General features: G+C 40.0%; 1 protein-coding gene across 3 annotated transcripts in view; it reads left to right on the forward strand.

The window, feature by feature from the left end:
- Positions 1-22351, forward strand: part of LOC139462289 (tRNA (guanine-N(7)-)-methyltransferase non-catalytic subunit wdr4-like) — a 162158-nt gene extending 139807 nt beyond the window's left edge. For all 3 annotated transcript variants that reach the window (XM_071243909.1, XM_071243907.1, XM_071243910.1), the window contains 7 exons: positions 435-591; positions 7531-7643; positions 11197-11254; positions 16517-16686; positions 17958-18156; positions 20870-20948; positions 22158-22351. In XM_071243909.1, coding sequence (XP_071100010.1) covers positions 435-591; positions 7531-7643; positions 11197-11254; positions 16517-16686; positions 17958-18156; positions 20870-20948; positions 22158-22321 — 940 coding nt within the window. In that variant the 3' untranslated portion in view covers positions 22322-22351. The remainder of the gene's footprint in view (positions 1-434; positions 592-7530; positions 7644-11196; positions 11255-16516; positions 16687-17957; positions 18157-20869; positions 20949-22157) is intronic.
- Positions 22352-22971: the final 620 nt, after the last annotated feature.

Here is a 22971-nt window from a genome sequence, read left to right on the forward strand (position 1 = left end):
TGATGCCCTTTTAGCAATGTTCCAGCAATGTTCCAGCAATATTCCAGCAATATTCCAGCAATGTTCCAGCAATGTTCCAGCAATATTCCAGCAATGTTCCAGCAATATTCCAGCAATGTTCTAGCAATGTTCCAGCAATGTTCCAGCAATATTCCAGCAATATTCCAGCAATGTTCCAGCAATGTTCTAGCAATGTTCCAGCAATGTTCCAGCAATGTTCCAGCAATATTCCAGCAATATTCCAGCAATATTCCAGCAATGTTCTAGCAATGTTCCAGCAATGTTCCAGCAATGTTCCAGCAATGTTCCAGCAATACCTCACAGCTAGAGTGCCATAAATGTGCTTCACCCATGATTATGAATATATGGTGCATCCAGTGATAGTTATGTAGTCATCATCATGAGTATCATCGTATGACAATCGTTGATTACAGGAGTGTGGTGAAGCGAGGAAAGAGCGTGGCATTCACCCACGATGAGGAGAGCGTCATCTTGTCGGACAAGTCTGGCGATGTCTACAGCTTCTCAGTATCCCAGCCTGACAGCCAAGGGGAGCTAACTCATGGCCACCTTTCCATGGTGCTGGATATGGTGAGAGGCATTATCTTGATTCGATGCAAGTTCAATTCATCTCCAGTAACACGGCTGGAGGCTTGTGTTATTCTGACATACATATTGCAGGGATGTATCCCTAGGTCTTAGATGCTGGTATTTGGTCTTGAATCTACAGCAAATGTCAGGAAAATAATCTCAATTTGGAAATATATGTTTTCCAAGTGTAGTTATGATATTAAAAATGTGCATCTTCGTAATGATGACTTAATTTCACTGAATACTACTGCCGGTAATATAGAGAAAAAGGTTTTTATCCTTAGTTTATAATATTGTTTAAACAATGTTAAAATATCTCTGAATTGAAGATAATAAGGAATTTTAAAAATGCATTTTGCATAGAAAATTATGTTTTTCACCAATTTGCCTGCTTTGGTTGTTTTGTAAAAATGTGGGACAAATTCCGGTTTTAAACTTTGTGAGAGTAAGTTCGTTCTTTGACTTTTGGCAGTACCAATTGAGTGATTGAGTATGGTTTTACGCCGCTTTTAGCAATATTCCAGCAATATCATGGTGGGGGACACCGGAAATGGGCTTCACACATTGTGCCCATGTCGGGAATTGAACCCGGGTCTTCGGCGTGACGAGCGAACGCTTTAACCACAAGGCTACCTGACCACCCACTTTTGGCAGTAAGAGAAAGAGAAAGATAAAGATGTTTTGAAATATTTTACTCTGATTGTAAGTTAAAAAAGATTCTTTGATAATTCCTTTATTTATTATTCATTATCTATTTTTGGTTATTCTTATTCTTTTGGGGGAATTATCATTTTAGGATTTAGGATTATGATAAACCTTTAGGCTCAATTGTGCCATTTGTCTTGATGTCTTAAATACAATTTTTAAAATGCACATACATGTATATTTATGGATGGCTATGTTGTGCCTTGCTCTATCAGCTGTGAGACCACCTCCGTGGTCTAATGGTAGAGCGTCCGCCCGGAGAGCGGAAGGTCCGAGGTTCGATCCACGACCGCGTCATACCAAAAGACGTTAAAAGATGGTACTTGTTGTTACCCTGTCTGGCGCTCGGCATTAAGGGGCTAAAACAAGGACTGGTCGGCTCGGAGTCAGTATAGTGTGTCTGAGTGGGGTATTCATGTTAAACTGCGGCATGGTATCTCAGTGAGCTAGCACTATTAATCGGCATCAGTCCGGACTAGTACAAGCAGTCACACACACATATACACGTGCATGTACGTCGCTATATAAGTGCCATAATCTTGGATGCGACGTTAATCCCCATTTCACCCTCACCCTCACCACCATCAGCTGTGTGATTGAGAGGAGCACACAGGCAGTGCTCCAGATTGACTGCAGGTTAACGTAAAATACACAACATAATTTTTGCGCATACAAATATACGTGTACTATTTACAATACCAATTGTACAACAACACTGTGAAATTTCCCAGTGAAGGTTTTATATGTTTTTCTTCTGATCCGGAGCAAGCATCACACCTATATGAACTCTACTGCAGTGAAAAAGTAATGTGTATTTCTTATTGGGAATTAGTCATGTTTATCTGTTCTGAATTTATGCGACATTGTCATACAGTATTTGTGGCAATGGATGTTTGAAATAAATCATACCATATTTGACGTAATAAGCTCTCAAAATTAGCAATAAGGGGCTCTTATTAGAATAGTATTTTGGTTGGAAAAAAACGGAGTTGAAAGATAAATTTCGTGGTTTATGCTGACAGCCTGAAATGTTTATATACGACAGATATATTTTTCCAGAATTTAATAGCCCATAATTAAGGGTGCATATAACACACGAGTGCGTATTATACACGAATTTATAAGTCTAGTGTACATTGATCAATCGGAAGGGGTGCTAATTGGGATTGTTCACTAGCCAGTATATTAGCAAATATCGCCGTGGACGCTTATTAGAGCGGGGCGCTTATTACGTCGAATATGGTAATAGAGATTAATTGAGGTAGAGTATTTCAAGTTTGGGGGACAACAGTGAGTTGAAATTTGGCCCCTCCCAAAGCGGACTCTGATGTCATATCCTTTGTGATTTAATGAGTGCGGCGTGACATCACAATAGAGACCTCGGGTGTGAAACTGAACCTGGCAAGGCTTGCTTCATTATAAGGATGCTACACACTTTCAGTGCATGAAATATCTGAGAGTAAATGTTATCATCCAAAACTGGCTCCGACAGGAGATATCGCTTTGGTGAGAGCAAGCGATATCTACACTGTAGATATCGCTGCAATGAAATTGCATCACAATGCTTTGTAGATAATTGTGACGTCATTGGTTACCATGATGTCACAATCAAATGACATCACTAATGGCTCTGCTACTGAAGCTGTAAGCAGTACTTTTTACACTTAAGACACTGCTTATTACTGTCTACAAACTGAAAAAGTTGGAAGACAGATGTTGGATGATAAATATAATCTTACTCTCGTGTCTTTTGATATCAAATATATCAACACTCATTGATAAAAGTGGAAAAAATCCTTGGCAAGCCTCAGAGTTTTCCCACTTTTATCAACTCGTGTTGATATATTTGATATCAAAAGACACTCGGGTGAGATTCTCTATATAATGATATGAAACATATTTTTTTTAGATACAAACGCCATACTTTATTTAATGGCTAGTATCGGTGTTTCTTTATTTCAGTTTGAAAACAAACTCAAAACACTGAACACATACAATGCCACTTACAAACATACTGTGTTTTCAATTTACAGCTAGGTTACACATTGATTTAGCTTCACTAAATTAAACATTTGAAACCTCAATGCTCAGCTCAATGTATCGTGATTAAATCTGTAGGTAGCCTAGTTCTACATCGAAAACACAATACAGTAAACAATGTTTATAACAAACATGCTTATAAGTGCTGGGGCCCCATGTAGAGTTGAGGGTAATTCTCATCATTAACAGTTCTTAGCCAATGCTGTATGTTGTGTAAGGGTTTCACTGTACACAGATTAATTAATTAATGACAAAAAAATAACTCATTATACAAACATAATTACAATATTTATTTACAATATATAATTTACAATTATTCATTTACTTTGGGGAGATATATGATACAATATACAGACATTCACCCGATTGTCTTTTGATATCAAATATATCAACACGAGTTGATAACAGTGGGAAAACTCCGAGGCTTTTTTCCACTTTTATCAACGAGTGTTGATATATTTGATATCAAAAGACACGAGGGTGAGATTTGATTTATCATCCACCATCATTCTTCCAACTTTTTCAGTTTGTAGACAGTAATAAGCAGTGTCTTAAGTGTAAAAAGTACTGCTTACAGCTTCAGTAGCAGAGCCATTAGTGATGTCATTTGATTGTAACGTCATGGTAACCAATGATGTCACAATGGTCTGCAAAGTATTGTGATGCAATTTCATTGCAGCGATATCTACAGTGTAGATATCGCTTGCTCTCACCCAAGTGATATCTCCTGTGGGAGCCAGTTTTGGATGATAAATTTTAATTGTATAAAGCCATGAGGTAACTACTGTTTTTCTTTTGAGAACTTAGAATATCCAGTTCTTTCACTTCTTTCACTTTCACCACCCCCCAACCCCCCCAAACCAGGAATGCTTCCTACCTCAGCCAGGTGTGTGCGTGTGATCCGACAAGGTGATGCGCTGCCTCCTTTGTTATCACTGTTGTAGTCGTTTGACAGGCTTCATTAACACTGGTAGATAAATAGTGGTTGTTTGATCATGTTCAACTGTGGGAGCTCATGTCATATCAATAATTCAACAGGCAAACACAGGATAGTTTTACAACTACATTTTCGTGTGGGTTTGAGCAAACAAATACTTCCCAAAATCAATTTCGGATCATGCCTCGTACATGTCTTCATACAGTTTTATTCATGGCAATTTTTGTGTGATCTTGTATAAAATATTCTAAAATATTGTGTTGTTTTAACTCACTGTATGACACAATAAAAGCTTATTTTTTGGATGTGAATGTAGCCAGAAATATCAGGCAGTTAATCTTCTGTAAATTGAATGTTTTTACCCAGGGTGTCAGCTCCACCATTGTTTTGATGAGCAATGGGGTTTCATTGATCAAATGGTTTATGAACCTTGGATTGAAGCTATATTCTTAATGTCCATAAACACATAATGTTACATTAATGTTGAAAAGGGCTGTTCTTATATGATATGATATAATATATTTCCGCATTATTTAGAGAGAGATCAAACATAAGTTTTATTAGTTTTATGTGCCAATCTCACTCGGTATAGGTTAAACATCTGTTTATCCAACCATTAATTGCCTATAATTTCTTGTTGAAATGCAGTCTGTGAAACAGTAAGTACAATTCTGAATTAAATGAATACTTGGGAGATAAGGGTTAGTTTTATGGGATACACATGACAAATGCTCAGAATGCAATAAGTCATGTATAACTGTTTTTGTTACACATCAGGGGTGGTCGGGTAGCCTGGTGGTTAAAGCGTTCGCTCATCACGCCGAAGACCCGATTCAATTCCTGACATGGGAGGTCGGGTAGGCTGGTGGTTAAAGCGTTCGCTCATCACGCCGAAGACCCGATTCAATTCCTGACAAGAGCGGTCGGGTAGCCTGGTGGTTAAAGTGTTCGCTCATCACGCCGAAGACCCAATTCAATTCCTGACAGAGGCGATCGGGTAGCCTGGTGGTTAAAGCGTTCGCTCATCACGCCGAAGACCCAATTCAATTCCTGACAGAGGCGATCGGGTAGCCTGGTGGTTAAAGCGTTCGCGCATCATGCCGAAGACACGATTCAATTCCTGACAGGGGTGGTCGGGTAGCCTGGTGGTTAAAGCGTTCGCTCATCACGCCGAAGACCCGATTCAATTCCTGACATGGGTACAATGTGTGAAGCCCATTTCTGGTGTCTTCCGCTGTGATATTGCTGGAATATTCATAAAGTGGCGTAAAACCATACTCACTCGTTCACTTTTTTTACACTTGGGCTTTCCTCCCACATCAAGCCGACATGTTGTAATGTAACTGAAATACTGTCCAAAGCAGTCTGAAGCTGAACTCTATATAGTTTTTTTTAATATCACTTTACCGATCCCACTCACTAAAGCCCAAAATCAGCTATAAAAATATTTGAAAAATTGTTCAAATTTACTTATTTGCCTGACTGCTCCATCTTTTATAGATTAAAAAATATATTTTAAATATCAAATTCCTTCGAAAGCCTTACCTCTATTACATCATAGCTATGTTTTTGGGCTCCTCTCACACAATTCAAATCTTTAGATTTTTCAACAAATGTCCTCTTCACTGTGTATCTAATGAGTAGTTGTATATAAATACAAGTAACATCTTTTTTTGAATGATATCTGATCAAATGAGATTTACATATAAATCTCTCCAAAACACCTAATAAAATGAGTGAATTAATTACTTTGGTTGAACACACCTTTGAATAGTATTTCAGTTTATAATAAGGCATGTCAGCTTGCCCTTGTGGAAAAGGGGCTGTCGGGTAGTCTAGTGGTTAAAGCGTTCGCTCGTCACGCCAAAGACCCGGGTTCGATTCCCGACATGGGTATAATGTGTGAAGCCCATTTCTGGTGTCCCCATGCGGTGATATTGCTGAAATATTGCTAAAAGTGGCATAAAACCATACTCACTCATTTTTTCCGGAAAATATATATGAATTAGCTCATCCACTGGACATGATGGATGTTCTGAAAAATAATGCGTTGGCTAAAAAAATAGATTGTGTGGCTTCCCTTTCTAGAACAGCTGACTGAAAATATTTGTCACTTTCAGATCTGTTTCAGTCCAGATCAGGGATGGTGGGGTAGCCTAGTGGTTTGAGCGTTCGCTCATCATGCGGAAAACCTGGGGTCGATTCCCCACATGAGTAAAATGTGTATCCTTGTCATGATATTGCTAGGGTATTGCTAAAAACGAGATACAACCATACTCGCGCAGTCCAGATGAGTTCAGAATAGTCCGACATTCTGAATTCTGTATCATTCCAGTGGATGGGCGGTTGAGTAGCCTAGTGGTTAAAGCGTTCGCTCGTCACGCCAAAGACACAAGTTACCATTTCTGGTGTCTCCCGCCGTGATATTGCTGGAATATTGCTAAAAGCAGCGTAAAACCAAACTCACTCACTCACTCACTCCAGTGGCTCATTCCCCATAACGAACACTGTAAAAACCTGTGTGCATTGTATTTTCTGAATGAGTGAATGAGTTAAAATTTAACGTCACATCGGCAATATATCAGCCATATTGTGACGAATTGTGTTTTCTGACAAGGAGTCATGATAATCATTGCACTTAAGGGATTGGATCAATACACCAAGCGTGCGATCTGATGCGTATCAAGATACGTTACTCACAATCCGATATGTATCATGATACTTGCATGTGCTCTTATCTTATCTTATCTTATCTTATCTTATCTTATCTTATCTTATCTTATCTTATCTTATCTTATCTTATCTTATCTTATCTTATCTTATCTTTTTCATAGACAGGATGGCTAAATACCTACCGACAATGACTGAAAATAGTACTATTCTATGAATATTAGCTTCCGTGGTGATGCGGCCATCAAACCAGCTGTTTCAATCAGAGGGGGTTTATTGTGATTTAATAGCCTCTGATTGACCAATCAGAATCGAGTAAATTCCAAATTCATGGTAGAATGATGATTTACAGTGTCAGGTTTGGCAGTGTCAAGTTTGGCGCAATGGATGAAAATATTTATGTTTTCACTATTAACTTGCACTACTGATTAGTGTTTAGTGGAACAGTTATTAAAGCAAACATTTAAGGTCAGAATCGATATTTTTTACTCAGTGTGTGACTCTGATGGATACTTGTATCAAGAAGTAAAAAATCGCACTTAACCGATGCATTCGAAGTGCATGATGCAGTATGTTGCTACTTGCAGGTGCTGGCAAGGGATGACCAGTATGTGGTGACATGTGACCGTGATGAGAAGATCCGAGTCAGCAACTTCCCCAACTCCTACAACATCTACAGCTTCTGCCTGGGACACACTGAGTAAGTCTAGGACACACTGAGTAACTCTAGGGCACACAGAGTAAGTCTAGGACACAATGAGTAAGTCTAGGACACACTGAGTAAGTATAGGTCACACTGAGTAAGTCTACGACACACAGAGTAAGTCTAGGTCACACTGAGTAAGTCAAGGTCACACTGAGTAAGTCGAGGTCACACTGAGTAAGTCTAGGACACACTGAGTAAGTCTAGGTCACACTGAGTAAGTCTAGGACACAGTGAGTAAGTATAGGACACACTGAGTTAGTATAGGTCACACTGAGTAAGTCTAGGACACACAGAGTAAGTCTAGGTCACACAGAGTAAGTCTAGGTCACAATGAGTAAGTCTAGATCACACTGAGTAAGTTTAGGTCACAATGAGTAAGTCTAGGACACAGTGAGTAAGTCTAGGACACACTGAGTAAGTCTAGGTCACACAGAGTAAGTCTAGGTCACAATGAGTAAGTCTAGATCACACTGAGTAAGTTTAGGTCACAATGAGTAAGTCTAGGACACACAGAGTAAGTCTAGGACACACTGAGTAAGTTTAGGTCACACTGAGTAAGTCTAGGGCACACAGAGTAAGTCTAGGACACAATGAGTAAGTCTAGGACACACTGAGTAAGTATAGGTCACACTGAGTAAGTCTACGACACACAGAGTAAGTCTAGGTCACACTGAGTAAGTCAAGGTCACACTGAGTAAGTCGAGGTCACACTGAGTAAGTCTAGGACACACTGAGTAAGTCTAGGTCACACTGAGTAAGTCTAGGACACAGTGAGTAAGTATAGGACACACTGAGTTAGTATAGGTCACACTGAGTAAGTCTAGGACACACAGAGTAAGTCTAGGTCACACAGAGTAAGTCTAGGTCACAATGAGTAAGTCTAGATCACACTGAGTAAGTTTAGGTCACAATGAGTAAGTCTAGGACACAGTGAGTAAGTCTAGGACACACTGAGTAAGTCTAGGTCACACAGAGTAAGTTTAGGTCACAATGAGTAAGTCTAGGACACACAGAGTAAGTCTAGGACACACTGAGTAAGTTTAGGTCACACTGAGTAAGTCTAGGACACACAGAGTAAGTCTAGGTCACAATGTGTAAGTCTAGGACACACTGAGTAAGTCTAGGTAACACTGTGTAAGTCTAGGACACACTGAGTAAGTTTAGGTCACAATGAGTAAGTCTAGGACACACAAAGTAAGTCTAGGTCACACAGAGTAAGTCTAGGTCACACTGAGTAAGTCGAGGTCACACTGAGTAAGTCGAGAACACACTGAGTAAGTCTAGGTCACACTGAGTAAGTCTAGGTCACACTGAGTAAGTCTAGGTCACACAGAGTAAGTCTAGGTCACAATGTGTAAGTCTAGGACACACTGAGTAAGTCTAGGACACACAGAGTAAGTCTAGGACACAATGAGTAAGTTTAGGTCACACTGAGTAAGTCTAGGACACACAGAGTAAGTCTAGGTCACACTGAGTAAGTCTAGAATACACTAAGTAAGTCTAGAACACACCGAGTAAGTCTAAGACACACAGAGTAAGTCTAGGACACACAGAGGAAGTCTAGGAGTCACAGAGTAAGTCTAGAATACACTGAGTAAGTCTAGGACACACTGAGTAAGTCTTGATCACTGAATAAGTCTAGGACACACTGAGTAAGTCTAAAAAGTAAGTCAGTCTCAGTCACCCGAGTAAGTCAGTCTGAGTCACCTAAGTAAGTCAGTCTCAGTCACCTGAGTAAGTCAGTCTCAGTCACCAGAGTAAGTCAGTCTCAGTCACCTAAGTAAGTCAGTCTCAGTCACCTAAGTAAGTCAGTCTCAATCTCCAGAGTAAGTCAGTCTCCATCATCCGAGTAAGTCAGTGTCAGTCACCAGAGTAAGTCAGTCTCAGTCACCTGAGTAAGTCAGTGTTAGTCACCAGAGTAAGTCAGCCTCCGTCACCTGAGTAAGACAGTCTCAGTCACCAGAGTAAGTCAGTCTCAGTAACCTGAGTAAGTCAGTCCCCTTAGTCCTAATTCAATGATTAACTTGATACTGCATGTGAGTGAACCAACTGGAGTGGCTGCTTGCCCCCACCCACTTTGGGGGCAGCGAGTCTAGATGTTTAAAGCTCAACAAGTGTGGCCCATATAACCCATATCAAGGCAAAAGTTCAACAATTGTTGAAATCAATATGACAATGTAAAAGTGTTAAATGAGGAGTGAAATATGCCATGCCTGCAAGTGCAACTGGGAAAACGAGTCATCTATTGTGCGAATCTGCTGCCACCTACTTAAAGTCCCCGCATGTGTCCGGTACAACTACGAGGGAAAAACACGGGAATATTTCCACATTGTAAATTTTATTTTAATTTATATTTGAAACTAAATTTTGTTTGAACTTTACATGCTCAAAAATCTTATGTGATGCTTAAGACTTGGTGGGGGTCTTGGATCTTGTTTTAAAAAAGTATCTTATTATTAGTTATTCTGCCTACCATAACCTACCCTGCCCTTTGCATAAGCCTAGCTTTTAACACACTTCAGCTTAGAATGTGAGCGTGAAAATGAGGCACTCTCTTGGTAAGCAATGAGGAGGTAAGGGACTGACCATTTGATATTTGGTAGGGGGCTAGAATTTTATTGAAAGAAAACAAATTGTCCTAGAATGTTTTGAAAACAATAATCATGCTTCAGACAATTGCAACGAAATAGAGTGTCTGCCACAAATATACATTGTTGCAAGGTGTTTTAACCAAACAAGGGGGCGGTCGGGTAGCCCAGTGGTTAAATCGTTCGCTCGTCACGCCGAAGACCCGGGTTCGATTCCCGACATGGGTACAAAGTGTGAAGCCCATTTCTGGTGCCCCTCGCTGTGATATTGGTGGAATGTTGCTAAAAGCGGCGTAAAACCATACTCACTCACTCACTCACTCACTTCAACCAAACAAATATTTTTTGGGTCACAGTTTTAATTAAAAAAATATCACATTTTGCAGCTGTAGCAGGTTTCACCCAGAATATCAAATGGTCTGTCCCAGTGCCTGATGTTAATAATCTTGTTAAGAAAGAACTGAATATTGTCATTACATGGTGGATCAAATAGATTAAGTGTTGCCTACAGATAATATTAACTAACATTGTATGTCTCTGTCATAACAATGCTCTGAATGCCAATGGAAAGAAATGCTTTTGTCATTTTTTTATTTATATTAATGCTGTTCTTACTTGTTTTTGTCTGTCTAAGGATTACAGGTGTAAGGTGAGAATCTGCACCATTAACCACTTTCAAAATGCCTATTACTTTGAAAGTCCCTCTCATATCATTTTAATCCAGAGGACCGAAAATCTTTTGAAATAGGATGCCATTCAAATAATCATGAATTTTGATGAAAGGTTAATCTCATTATCTGGTAAAGCCAACTCGGTGAAGCAAATAGCCTCACCTGATGGAGCTTGCACGATAATCTTACAATAATACCACATGATTTGTCATGATCAGAGGAGGTCTTGATCTGTCGATGTGGTTTGTAATTCTTGTTTTCATTGGATGGAATTGTTTCTTGTTATAGCTTCGTCACCTGCCTCGGTTACGTTGAAGAAGACGATGTTCTGCTGTCAGGGTCAGGGGTATGTTGTTTATTTTGCATTTACTTTGAATGTTTTCATTTTTTTAAATGTTTGTTTTAAAGATTGGCTGTTTTGATGTGATTTCTGTTACACAGTTGCCTGAGAAAATGTTTGCTTATTAGTTGGTCACCTGTGGTGATCACAGCTTGGGCAGAATAGTCCCTGTGTTGTAGATGGAGATATAGTTATATTGGGGATCAGGTCAAAATGGTGGAAGAGTGATGCTGCCACTCAGTGACTGACTCCCTCTCCATCTCAGTGACTGACTCCTGTCCATCTCAGTGACTGACTCACCCTCCCTCTCAGTGACTGACTCACCCTGCCACTTAGTGACTGACTCACCCTGCCACTCAGTGACTGACTCACCCTGCCACTAAGTGACTGACTCCCTCTCCCTCTCAGTGACTGACTCACCCTGCCTTTTAGTGACTGACTCACTCTGCCTCTGTGATTCACTCACCCTGCCGTTTAGTGACTGACTCACCCTGCCTCTCAGTGACTGACTCACCCCACATCCCACAACCCATGACTGGTCACCCACACTCTTAATGCCCACCCCACATCCCACAACCCATGACGTGTCACCCACACCCTGAATGTCCACCCCACATCCCACAACCCATGACTTGTCACCCACACTCTGAATGTCAACCCCACATCCCACAAACCACATCCCACATCCCATGACTTGTGACCCACACCCTGAATGTCCACCCCACATCCCACATCCCACTACTTGTGACCCACACCCTGAATGTCCACCCCACATCCCATGACTGGTCACCCACACTCTTAATGCCCACCCCACATCCCACAACCCATGACGTGTCACCCACACTCTGAATGTCCACCCCACATCCCACAACCCATGACTTGTCACCCACACTCTGAATGTCCACCCCACATCCCACAAACCAAGACGTGTCACCCACACTCTGAATGTCCACCCCACATCCCACAAACCACATCCCACAAACCAAGACGTGTCACCCACTCTGAATGTCCACCCCACATCCCACAACCTGTGACTTGTCACCCACTCTGAATGTCCACCCCACATCCCACAAACAACACCCCAAAACCCATGACTTGTCAACCACACCCTGAATGTCCACCCCACATCCCACAACCCATGACTTGTCACCCACACTCTGAATGTCCACCCCACATCCCACATCCCACATCCCACAACCCATGACTTGTCACCCACACTCTGAATGTCCACCCCACATCCCACAACCCATGACTTGTCACCCACACTCTGAATGTCCACCCCACATCCCACAACCCATGACTTGTCACCCACACTCTGAATGTCCACCCCACATCCCACAACCCATGACTTGTCACCCACACTCTGAATCATGTCAGCAGTTTGCAGTTAATATTAAATTGTGACTGACAGTCGAGCAAGTGGTTAATCTTTTCATAACCATTGGAATGGTTGGTAGCATGGATTATGAAACATAGGAAATCTATGTGTGACCGTGAGCATATAGCAGCCAAGCTTGACAGGGACACACTTGAACCTTAAAGACTTTTTCACAACCACATCTGGTGACGTCACCATTTGTGCAACAGCTGCATTTGACAAGCGTGATTCTATGTGGAACATCAAGGCCATCGTGAGGGTTGACTGCTTCTGCTGTTCCAGCTCAAGAACGCAGGAGACAGGAACGGCATGTCACACTTGCAGGCATTCATCAACACAATTACATATCATAAACATGTGCGAGTAATAGTTCAGCATTACGTATATGGAACATTTTGGTCTTTGTTGAATAACAGCTGTCCACTGAAAAGATAAATCTAAAAAAAAAATACTTACAATTATAGAAAATTATTTGCTGTTTAATTGAAAAACGCTTATCTCCTCGGTGGACATTTGAATATTATATGGGTACAGGTTTTCATAAGTCTCTAAGGGGTGTACATAGTATTAATTCTGTGTTGTTAAATTTAAAAGAACTGAAACTTTTAACATGAAAACCTTTTTTTAAATTTATAAATTTATTTTTATATTGCGTCTCTAGTACTGTTTGGTTATATATTGCCATTTAATGTTAACTTGTGTAGTATGTTTGCAATAAGTTTTAGAGCTTTTAAGCACAAATAAGCACACCTGATAACCCCTTTAACAAAAGCGCTACAGTTTTAGTTTTTATGTAGGTTTGATGCCAGTTTGATAGGCTATACTGTAAATCGTGAAATTAATGCGTCTCCAAAAGAATGCGACCACTGGACCCTAGCCCAAAATGCGACTCAATATCAAGCATCAGTGGATTCTATCCAAAGCTGTCCTCAGTTATTGTGTGTGTTTTTTTCATGAATACAGAAAATGTGTTTCCTTTCTCTTTTTGTTTGTTTGTTGTTTAATGCTGCACTCAGTAATATTCCAGCTATATGAGGACAGTCTGTAAATAATCAAGTCTGGACCAGACAGTCCAGTGATTGACATCATAAGCATGGATCCACACAATTGGGGTTCGATGACAGGCATCAACCAAGTCAGCGAGCCCCACCACCCGATCCCGTTTGTCGCCTCTTACGACAACCATGGGTTGCTGAAGACCATTTCTAACCCCTTTCTCAATTATCGGGTATATAATTCTCACCCAGAAACTCGTCCATTATTGTCATATCTCAGTATTGTGTTTCATGTTCATTCCATGTTTTCCCCACCTTAGACTGGGACATGAATGTTTGAGAGCCACATTGGTTATCTGCTGGCACAAATTATTATTTATTTTTTGTATATTTTTGTTGCATGTTTGTACAGGTTGTGCATGGTTACATCTACATTGCAGTTGCAAAGATAATAGAGATCTTTTACATGACATCTAGATAATAAATAGGTTATGAAAACAATGACCAGAATTGATAGAAATAGTCAGTTCTGGAACTTAAGATGGATGAACACTTTGAAATGAGCATGCAGTTATTGCGCTGTGTATTGACTGCCTGCCAGTTAGTTGATTCTGAGTTGCTGTGGCCTGGTACTGATGTAGAAGGGATGATTTCCTGAATTTGTGCAGTGTTTAAGAATCCTGCTTGCCCAACCGGCCGTGTTTTTGTCTCCGAGAGTCAACTTTTAGAACATGCATGTTGAGTCTGTCTGAATCAGTTTTGGAGATTAAGTTACTAACTTAAAAGGCTGAACTTATAAATATTATGAGCTTATAGCAGGTGTATAAATTATTCTCAACTGTACTTCTTTGTCTTCATTGTGGTCCAGTGTGACAAGAAACCTGATCTTGCAACATTTTAACTACCTTGGCTACTCAGGCAGCTTGGCTGGAATCTTAACGCTGACTTATGTAGCTGATATTGGATTAGTGTGACCTGTCACTGAAGTAATGTGACCTGTCACTGAAGTAATGTGACCTGTCACTGAAGTATTGTGACCTGTCACTGAAGTAATGTGACATGTCACTGAAGTAATGTGTCCTGTCACTGAAGTAATGTGACCTGTCACTGAATTAATGTGACCTGTCACTGAAGTAATGTGACCTGTCACTGAAGTAATGTGACCTGTCACTGAATTAATGTGTTCTGTCACTGAAGTAATGTGACCTGTCACTGAATTAATGTGACATGTCACAAAATAAATGTGACCTGTCACTCAGTTAATGTGACATGTCACTGAATTAATGTGACCTGTCACTGAAGTAATGTGACCTGTCACTGAAGTAATATGACGTGTCCCTGAATTAATGTGTTCTGTCACTGAAGTAATGTGACCTGTCACTGAATTAATGTGTTCTGTCACTGAAGTAATGTGACCTGTCACTGAATTAATGTGTTCTGTCACTGAAGTAATGTGACCTGTCACTGAATTAATGTGTTCTGTCACTGAAGTAATGTGACCTGTCACTGAATTAATGTGACATGTCACAAAATAAATGTGACCTGTCACTCAGTTAATGTGACATGTCACTGAATTAATGTGACCTGTCACTGAAGTAATGTGACCTGTCACTGAAGTTATATGACGTGTCCCTGAATTAATGTGTTCTGTCACTGAAGTAATGTGACCTGTCACTGAATTAATGTGTTCTGTCACTGAAGTAATGTGACCTGTCACTGAATTTATGTGTTCTGTCACTGAAGTAATGTGACCTGTCACTGAATTAATGTGTTCTGTCACTGAAGTAATGTGACCTGTCACTGAATTAATGTGTTCTGTCACTGAAGTAATGTGACCTGTCACTGAAGTAATGTGACCTGTCACTGAAGTAATGTGTTCTGTCACTGAATAAATGTGACCTATCATTGAAGTAATGTGACCTGTCACTGAAGTAATGTGACCTGTCATTGAAGTAATGTGACCTGCCATTGAAGTTATGTGACCTGTCACTGAATTAATGTGACACCTGTCACTGAAAGAATGTGTTCTGTCACTGAATTAGTGTGACCTGTCACTGAATTAATGTGTTCTGTCACTGAAGTAATGTGACCTGTCACTGAATTAATGTGTTCTGTCACTGAAGTAATGTGACCTGTCACTGAATTAATGTGTTCTGTCACTGAAGTAATGTGACCTGTCACTGAATTAATGTGACATGTCACAAAATAAATGTGACCTGTCACCCAGTTAATGTGACATGTCACTGAATTAATGTGACCTGTCACTGAAGTAATGTGACCTGTCACTGAAGTAATATGACGTGTCCCTGAATTAATGTGTTCTGTCACTGAAGTAATGTGACCTGTCACTGAATTAATGTGTTCTGTCACTGAAGTTATGTGACCTGTCACTGAATTAATGTGTTCTGTCACTGAAGTAATGTGACCTGTCACTGAATTAATGTGTTCTGTCACTGAAGTAATGTGACCTGTCACTGAATTAATGTGTTCTGTCACTGAAGTAATGTGACCTGTCACTGAAGTAATGTGACCTGTCACTGAAGTAATGTGTTCTGTCACTGAATAAATGTGACCTATCATTGAAGTAATGTGACCTGTCACTGAAGTAATGTGACCTGTCACTGAAGTAATGTGACCTGTCATTGAAGTAATGTGACCTGCCATTGAAGTTATGTGACCTGTCACTGAATTAATGTGACACCTGGCACTGAAAGAATGTGTTCTGTCACTGAATTAGTGTGACCTGTCACTGAAGTAATGTGACATGTCACTGAAGTAGTTTGTGACTGGTTACTGAAGTCATCTCCCTTTCCACTCACTCACTCACTCACATACACTCATCCACTCACACACACTCACTCACTCACTCACTCACTCACTCACTGTCTTCTCCAGGACACAACCATCCGTGCATGGAGTCTGGAGGGGAAACAGCTGAATTGTACGAAGACCGGTGCCATCCAGCCTCCCGACACTGACCAGGCACCGGACACAACCACGCGACCTGCAGTCCAGAAGATGTCCTACTGCCCTAAACACAGACTGCTTGCTGTGGCTTTCTATGGGTATGTGTTGCCATTAGGAATTAATTTATATTTCTTTGTTTGATTAATGTTTAGCTCACCCGAGTGAACCTGTGTCGTGGCCACCTGTCCGTCCATCCATATTTCGTTTCCAGAGCAAAACATGAAAAACGTGAAAAAGTTTCATCCCGACTTGGTACATATATCAACCAGGCACTGAAATGGTGCCTTTTGCTGTCAAGGAAGTTTTAAAAATTTTATTTTTCCCTGTTTCCATGGAAACAAGTTTGACTTTTACTCTGTTCAAAATGGTGTGTTTGTCCAGATCATATCTCTAAGACTAATAGCTACTCATTCTGCACACACAAAGACCAGGTTGTCAACTGGTGCTATTTTTTTTGTTTCCATGGCAAAAAGTTTGAATTTGATTCTGTTCATCGTTGGGTGTTTGTCTGGCCAAGATCTCTATCTCTAATGAGTATTTTTTCATGAAACTTTGCACACACAAAGACCAGGTTGTCAACAGGTGCCTTTTGCTATTTGGGGGATTTTTATCATTTATTTTCTTTGTTCCCATGGCAAAAAGTTTAAATTTGATTCTGTTCATAGTGGTGTGTTTGTCTGGACCATATCTCTTAAACTAATGAGTACTCTTTCATGAAACTTTGCACACACAAAGACCAGTTTGTCAACAGGTGCCTTTTGCTATTAAGGTATTTTAACAAAATTCATTTTGGACGTTTCAGTGGCAGCAAGATTGAATTTGACTCTATCCATAATGGTGTGTAGCTGAAATAGAAATACATTAAACTACCGTTATAACGAACTCAAAGGGATCACTAATTTTAGTTCTTAATAACCGTAGTTATATGCATATATCCAGCATATATGCAACAAATAGCTGGAACTAAAAAAATATGTTCGTTATATCGCTAAGTTTGTTATAAGCGTGTTCATTATAAACGTAGTTTACTGTACAAAGTTCCAAATTCCAATTCCATGGTATTGTTTCGATAGCTCAATAACTGCTCTTGTATATGAACAGACAGATGAGATAGAAATTCTCTCACCATGGACAAGTACCAAGTTGTACTTAAAGTAACAGCCTGATGATTTGGTTATTTTTCGATTTTGTAGGGGCAGGGTGGATTAGTCATGTTCAAATGACTCTTGTTTTCTCCTGTTCGATCTCAGACATCAAAATTAACTCATGTATGGTTCTAATAAGCCCCCAGCCGTTGTTAATTTTCTAAGCTCCCAAGGTGCTTATTGCTGCAAATACGGTATTTGGACTGTGTGATGTTGCGCTCCAGGTACCCCAGTGTGGAAGTCTACAGATTGGCGGCCCGGAGTGAGGGCTGTTCCCTGACCCTGCAGCAAAGCATCTCATTGACTGTTGACCCCTGGGACATTAGTTTTGATGGTGATGGCAACTTGTGGCTGGTCCAGCCAGTAGAGGGCAGCACGCTACAGGTGTACCGCTCCCTCCCAGATGGTGGCCATTCTGTCAAGGTAAACAGTAATATGCAGTTTTCTTTTCAAGCTGGCTTGATGTGTCAGAAATGACTGGCCTCTTGGTTTTGTTGTCCTGGCTTCTGTGCAGGCTGGTGTGTCACTTTGACATGATGCATGGATGAGAATTGTAAATTTGGGGCAGTTTTTTATTAGTTTTTTGTTTGGCTTTTGGGGAAGGAAGACCTTGTCTTTATTTGAGGGATACAGATTCACTTGGGTGGTTTGAAAGAAACATTAAAACAAATTAGTATCGCTCGATGTGTTTTTGTATACTATGGAATAAAATTGCTTTGTCGTTTGAGCGGCAGAATGTAAATGTTTGTTCTGTTTAAACTAAAGTATGTTTACTATAACTACACAATCTCAAACTGCTCCATCTCAAACTCCTCTATCTCAAAATCCTCTATCTCAAACTCCTTAATCTCAAACTCCTCTATCTCAAACTCCTCAGTCTCAAACTGCTCCATCTCAAACTCCTCTATCTCAAACTCCTCAAGCTGAAACTGCTCAATCTCAAACTCCTCTATCTCAAACTGCTCCATCTCAAACTCCTCTATCTCAAACTCCTCAAGCTGAAACTGCTCCATCTCAAACTCCTCCATCTCAAACTCCTCCGTCTCCACCGTCATGATCTTGAACCAAACCTTTGATACGCAGTGTCTTCTAATGTAAGTATATTCTAATGTAAGTTATATTTTCATGATATTTGACCAACATCAGGTATGATGGCCGGGCACTGTTTTTTGCCCAAAAGGTTGATTCTAAGAAAAGAATTTCTGATTACAAACTTTTATGAGCAGCTGTGTTAGTTCAACCAGAGATAACTTGCTTTTTGAGCTTTTCAAATTTGCCACTTGACATTCAGGTTCTAGAATTGGAATAGACCTTTCAAATGCTCAAAAAACGCAGTCTATGATCCGTGACATTTTTCAAGTGTGAATTCCAGGTTTGATTCATGTATAGTATCTCGTGACATGTTAAATGGAGGTTAGTCAGTGCGAAAACGTCATGGGAGAGAATGGCGAGAATAAAGAATTTTATAAACATTGGTGACCTGTTTTTATCTTTATCTAAAATCACACAATATAGAGTCTCATGTACATTATGCATTTGAATATGGCAACCCTCAGTTTATATTAACCTGTTCTATAAATGTCAGAAATGTATAGGATTGGATCACTGAAGTCTTTGATAGCTGCTGTACAAAAACATTAATGTTTACTATTAGCTCAACCTTTTGGGGGGGATCATTTTCAACTTGGTCTTAATATATGGACTATTACCTAGAAGATCCTGCTGAACAGAAGGACATTTGGCAAGACTGGGTTTGGGTCTATGGCTTAAAGATGATAAGTAATAAATGCATACCGTATTCGACGTAATAAGCGCCCAGGGCGCTCTCAAATTTACAAAGAGGGGACTCTTATTAGAATGTAATTTTGGTGAAAGAGTTGAAAGATCGTAAATTTTGTTGCTTAGGCTGACAGCCTGAAATGATACAAAAGAAAAGTCTCTGCGTATTAGACACGCCAGATATATTTTTCCAGAATTTAATTTCCCGTAATTAAGGGTGCATATATCACACGAAGGGTGCTAATTGGGATTGTTCACTAGCCAATATATTAGCAAATATTGCCGTGGGCGCTTATTAGAGTGGGGCGCTTATTACGTCGAATACGGTATATATATTGGACAGTATGAACTCCCAACAGCTTGCTCCCAATGAGACATCACTATTCCCCTGACCAATGGATCAGTTTGCAGTTATATAAAATTCTCAGCTCCCTGGGGAGTATGACTTAGGTTGCAGAGTTCCAGCATACCAGCATCAGTTGGAGACTTCACTATGCATAGTGAAAAAAATGGCTTATTTCCTGCCCAAATGTAATTTTGCAGGGCATATCGAAACAGCTCTGTCCAGCCATCTGTCATGGGTTGTTTTCCAGAGTATTATTCAAGAATCGTTCAATATTTATTCATGAAACTTGGTATGCACATCAGGCATGTGTTGAACATGTACACCATGAATATTGGGGATATTTTTTGTAGTGAAGACTTTCATAAAATATCCTCAAAATATTCATGACCCCATACTTGTTTTGTTCAGTACTGCATTTTCTTGAGTATAGTGCGCACTTTTTTTCGAAAAAAACACAGCTGTGTAGAAGGGGGTGCGCATTATACACGAATTATGAGTTTGGATGTTTTTTTCCCCCATGGAAAGACATTACCGTGAGCACGAAACACCGGAAATAACCATGTCAACAAATCCATACTGAAGTATGCAAAATAATCATGTAATTACACTGTCTGGCTATAAAAAGTGTTCTTTGTATATCTGGACTTATGTTTGTAACTTATTTCATTAATTTTATTCAAAATTCCTTATAATATTGTTTTTATTAATTTCGGCGAAATCGTGTGTGAAGCGATCGGAAGATCGCACAACTCACCGTTATTAACAGCAACCACGTTCAGAATACCGCGGTGACGCCTTGAAACGAACTTTAGTTGACAGAGAATGGATACATATATCATAAATGACATACTTTGACTCGTTAAAAGTCATATTTGTTTTTGTTTGACAATTCTATGTCAACATGAAATTCTCGCGTTAAAAGGATGGTGGATATGGATGACTTTGTCGTCTTGTTTTTATTTCGTATGAAGCGGAGAGTCTTTGGAATTGTTTATTTATCCATTGTTCCAGCTGAGTGAAATCAGTGAGAGTGAGAAGACACTTTACCAGATACAGACGGACGTCAACTCCAAGTGGCACATGTTTTCAGGTAGGTGTTCACACAGACTCTTGTCTGCAGCAGTGCTGCTGAACAAACTTAAGAAAAATTGAAATGTTAAGTGTGACTTTATTTTCAAACATTCTGAACTTCGATGTATCTTTTGGATGTATCTGCATGTAACAGTAGGGGCACAGGTGGCCTAGTCATAGAAGGTGCCACAATTTGCTGTGCAGAGTTGCGTCCCTTGGGCTTAGTAGAAACCCATGATCGCTGGTTCAAATCCCGGTTCGCCCCGATTATGTTTCTAGGTTTGTCAGCACCATACCCGTGCTCATTGGTTTCATCGAAGTGGTAAACGTCTGACACCTGCATGACTTCAGGCTTTCCTTTCTCATTAATGATGTGATATGACTGGATACTGTTAAAAGCGGCGTTAAACCCAACTCACTCACTCACACATGACACTGATCTGATCTGGATAAAACCATGGTGTAGTGGGTAGAGTGTCTGTCTGAAGTGCGGAATATTAGTCGGCATTAGTCTGGACTAGTACAAGCAGCCACACACACACACATGTTAATCGACCCATGCTATTTGGATACGATGTCATACAGACCCTGAAACAAATATATCCAATAAAGCCCATGCAAGTCTATAATATTTGGCAAGTCTAGATTACTGCAGTATCTGAAAATGAAAAAAAAGGCTCTTGGCTCCTTTTTATTATGTTATGTAACTATAATTTAACAACTTTTTTTTTTGGTGTAAAATATGTTCATTTTGGAGACTAGATGTAAGTCTGGGGACCTATATTCTTACTAGAGTCCAGACAGGTTTCTTGAGTAGGTATAATACAAACAAAACAGCAATCTCCTGAGGTGTTCTCAGATCTACACACAGAGAGGTTTATTCAATGCCACACTGTGCAATAATCCAGCTGTTATAAAGTCTAGACCAATCCAGTGATTGATAATATGAGCAACATTCAATGCCGTTAGGGTACAATGCCTCCTTACGACCGGCACAGGCTGCTGGGGACCAGTTCTAACCCAGAACCTCCACAGTACACAGAGAGTGTATCATGTAGGTGTGAAAGATCTGTTTTAATGAGAGATGTACACTAAACAAACAACACCAACAACACAACCCTACAACCAGTACAACCAGCAAGGGGAGGGAACTCTACAGGAAGTTGCTTCAACCTCCTCACTTCAATCCTGTAAATTTGTTTTGAATTGTTTTTATTTCTATTTTCAGGTTGCCTGGCAACCCCCAGCACTATTCCCACTCTCTGGAAACAACGTGTTGATAATATGTCCGAGTACTTGAAGCGTAAGCAACAACGGCTGATGGGGGACAAAGAAGGGGGAGATAACTCCAACACAGACTCTCCTCCTGAAAAAGCTACAAAAGCCTCATGATGTTGACTGATGTGTATATAATATACTGAGATATTCACATACAATAAAATAAATAATTTCAATAACATGTTTTGCATGTTTTTTCCAATTTCGAGGTAGAATGAATGAATAAATATTGCTTTACGCCGTGTCAGCTATTCCCCAGGTATTTGCAGCACTGTGGTAAAACTGGTACAATGAGCAATATAATTAAATCTTCATTTAAAGTGGTGCCACTGTTGGTTCATGCATCTTTTAAAGAAATGTTGTGCAATTTGTTCCACATCAGTGAGTAAGTGAGTAGGTATGGTTTTACGCCGCTTTTAGCAATATTCCAGCAATATCACGGTGGGGGACACCAGAAATGGGCTTCACACAATGTACCGATGTCGGGAATCGAACCCAGGTCTTTGGCGTGAGGATGTTCCATATCAAGTAATAGACATGAGTAGCATCCTAATTACAAATTAAATAACGCTGAGACATTGTCTAAACCCCTGAAGTTTGAAAAATTTGAAAATTGAAAGAAACTGCTCTGCAAATGTTAATTTTGGCAAGAGCAGTTTTATTACACAAAGAAAAAGTGTCATTCATGAAATGTGTCTGTGTTCAGCCAGCAGTTGATGGGTACCCGGTAGGATTTGATTGTAATTGTCAGATTTGCTAGATAC

This window comes from Haliotis cracherodii, unplaced genomic scaffold, assembly GCF_022045235.1.
Source record: "Haliotis cracherodii isolate W230 unplaced genomic scaffold, xgHalCrac1.p SCAF_15, whole genome shotgun sequence".
Classification (NCBI taxonomy): Eukaryota; Metazoa; Mollusca; class Gastropoda; order Lepetellida; family Haliotidae; genus Haliotis; species Haliotis cracherodii.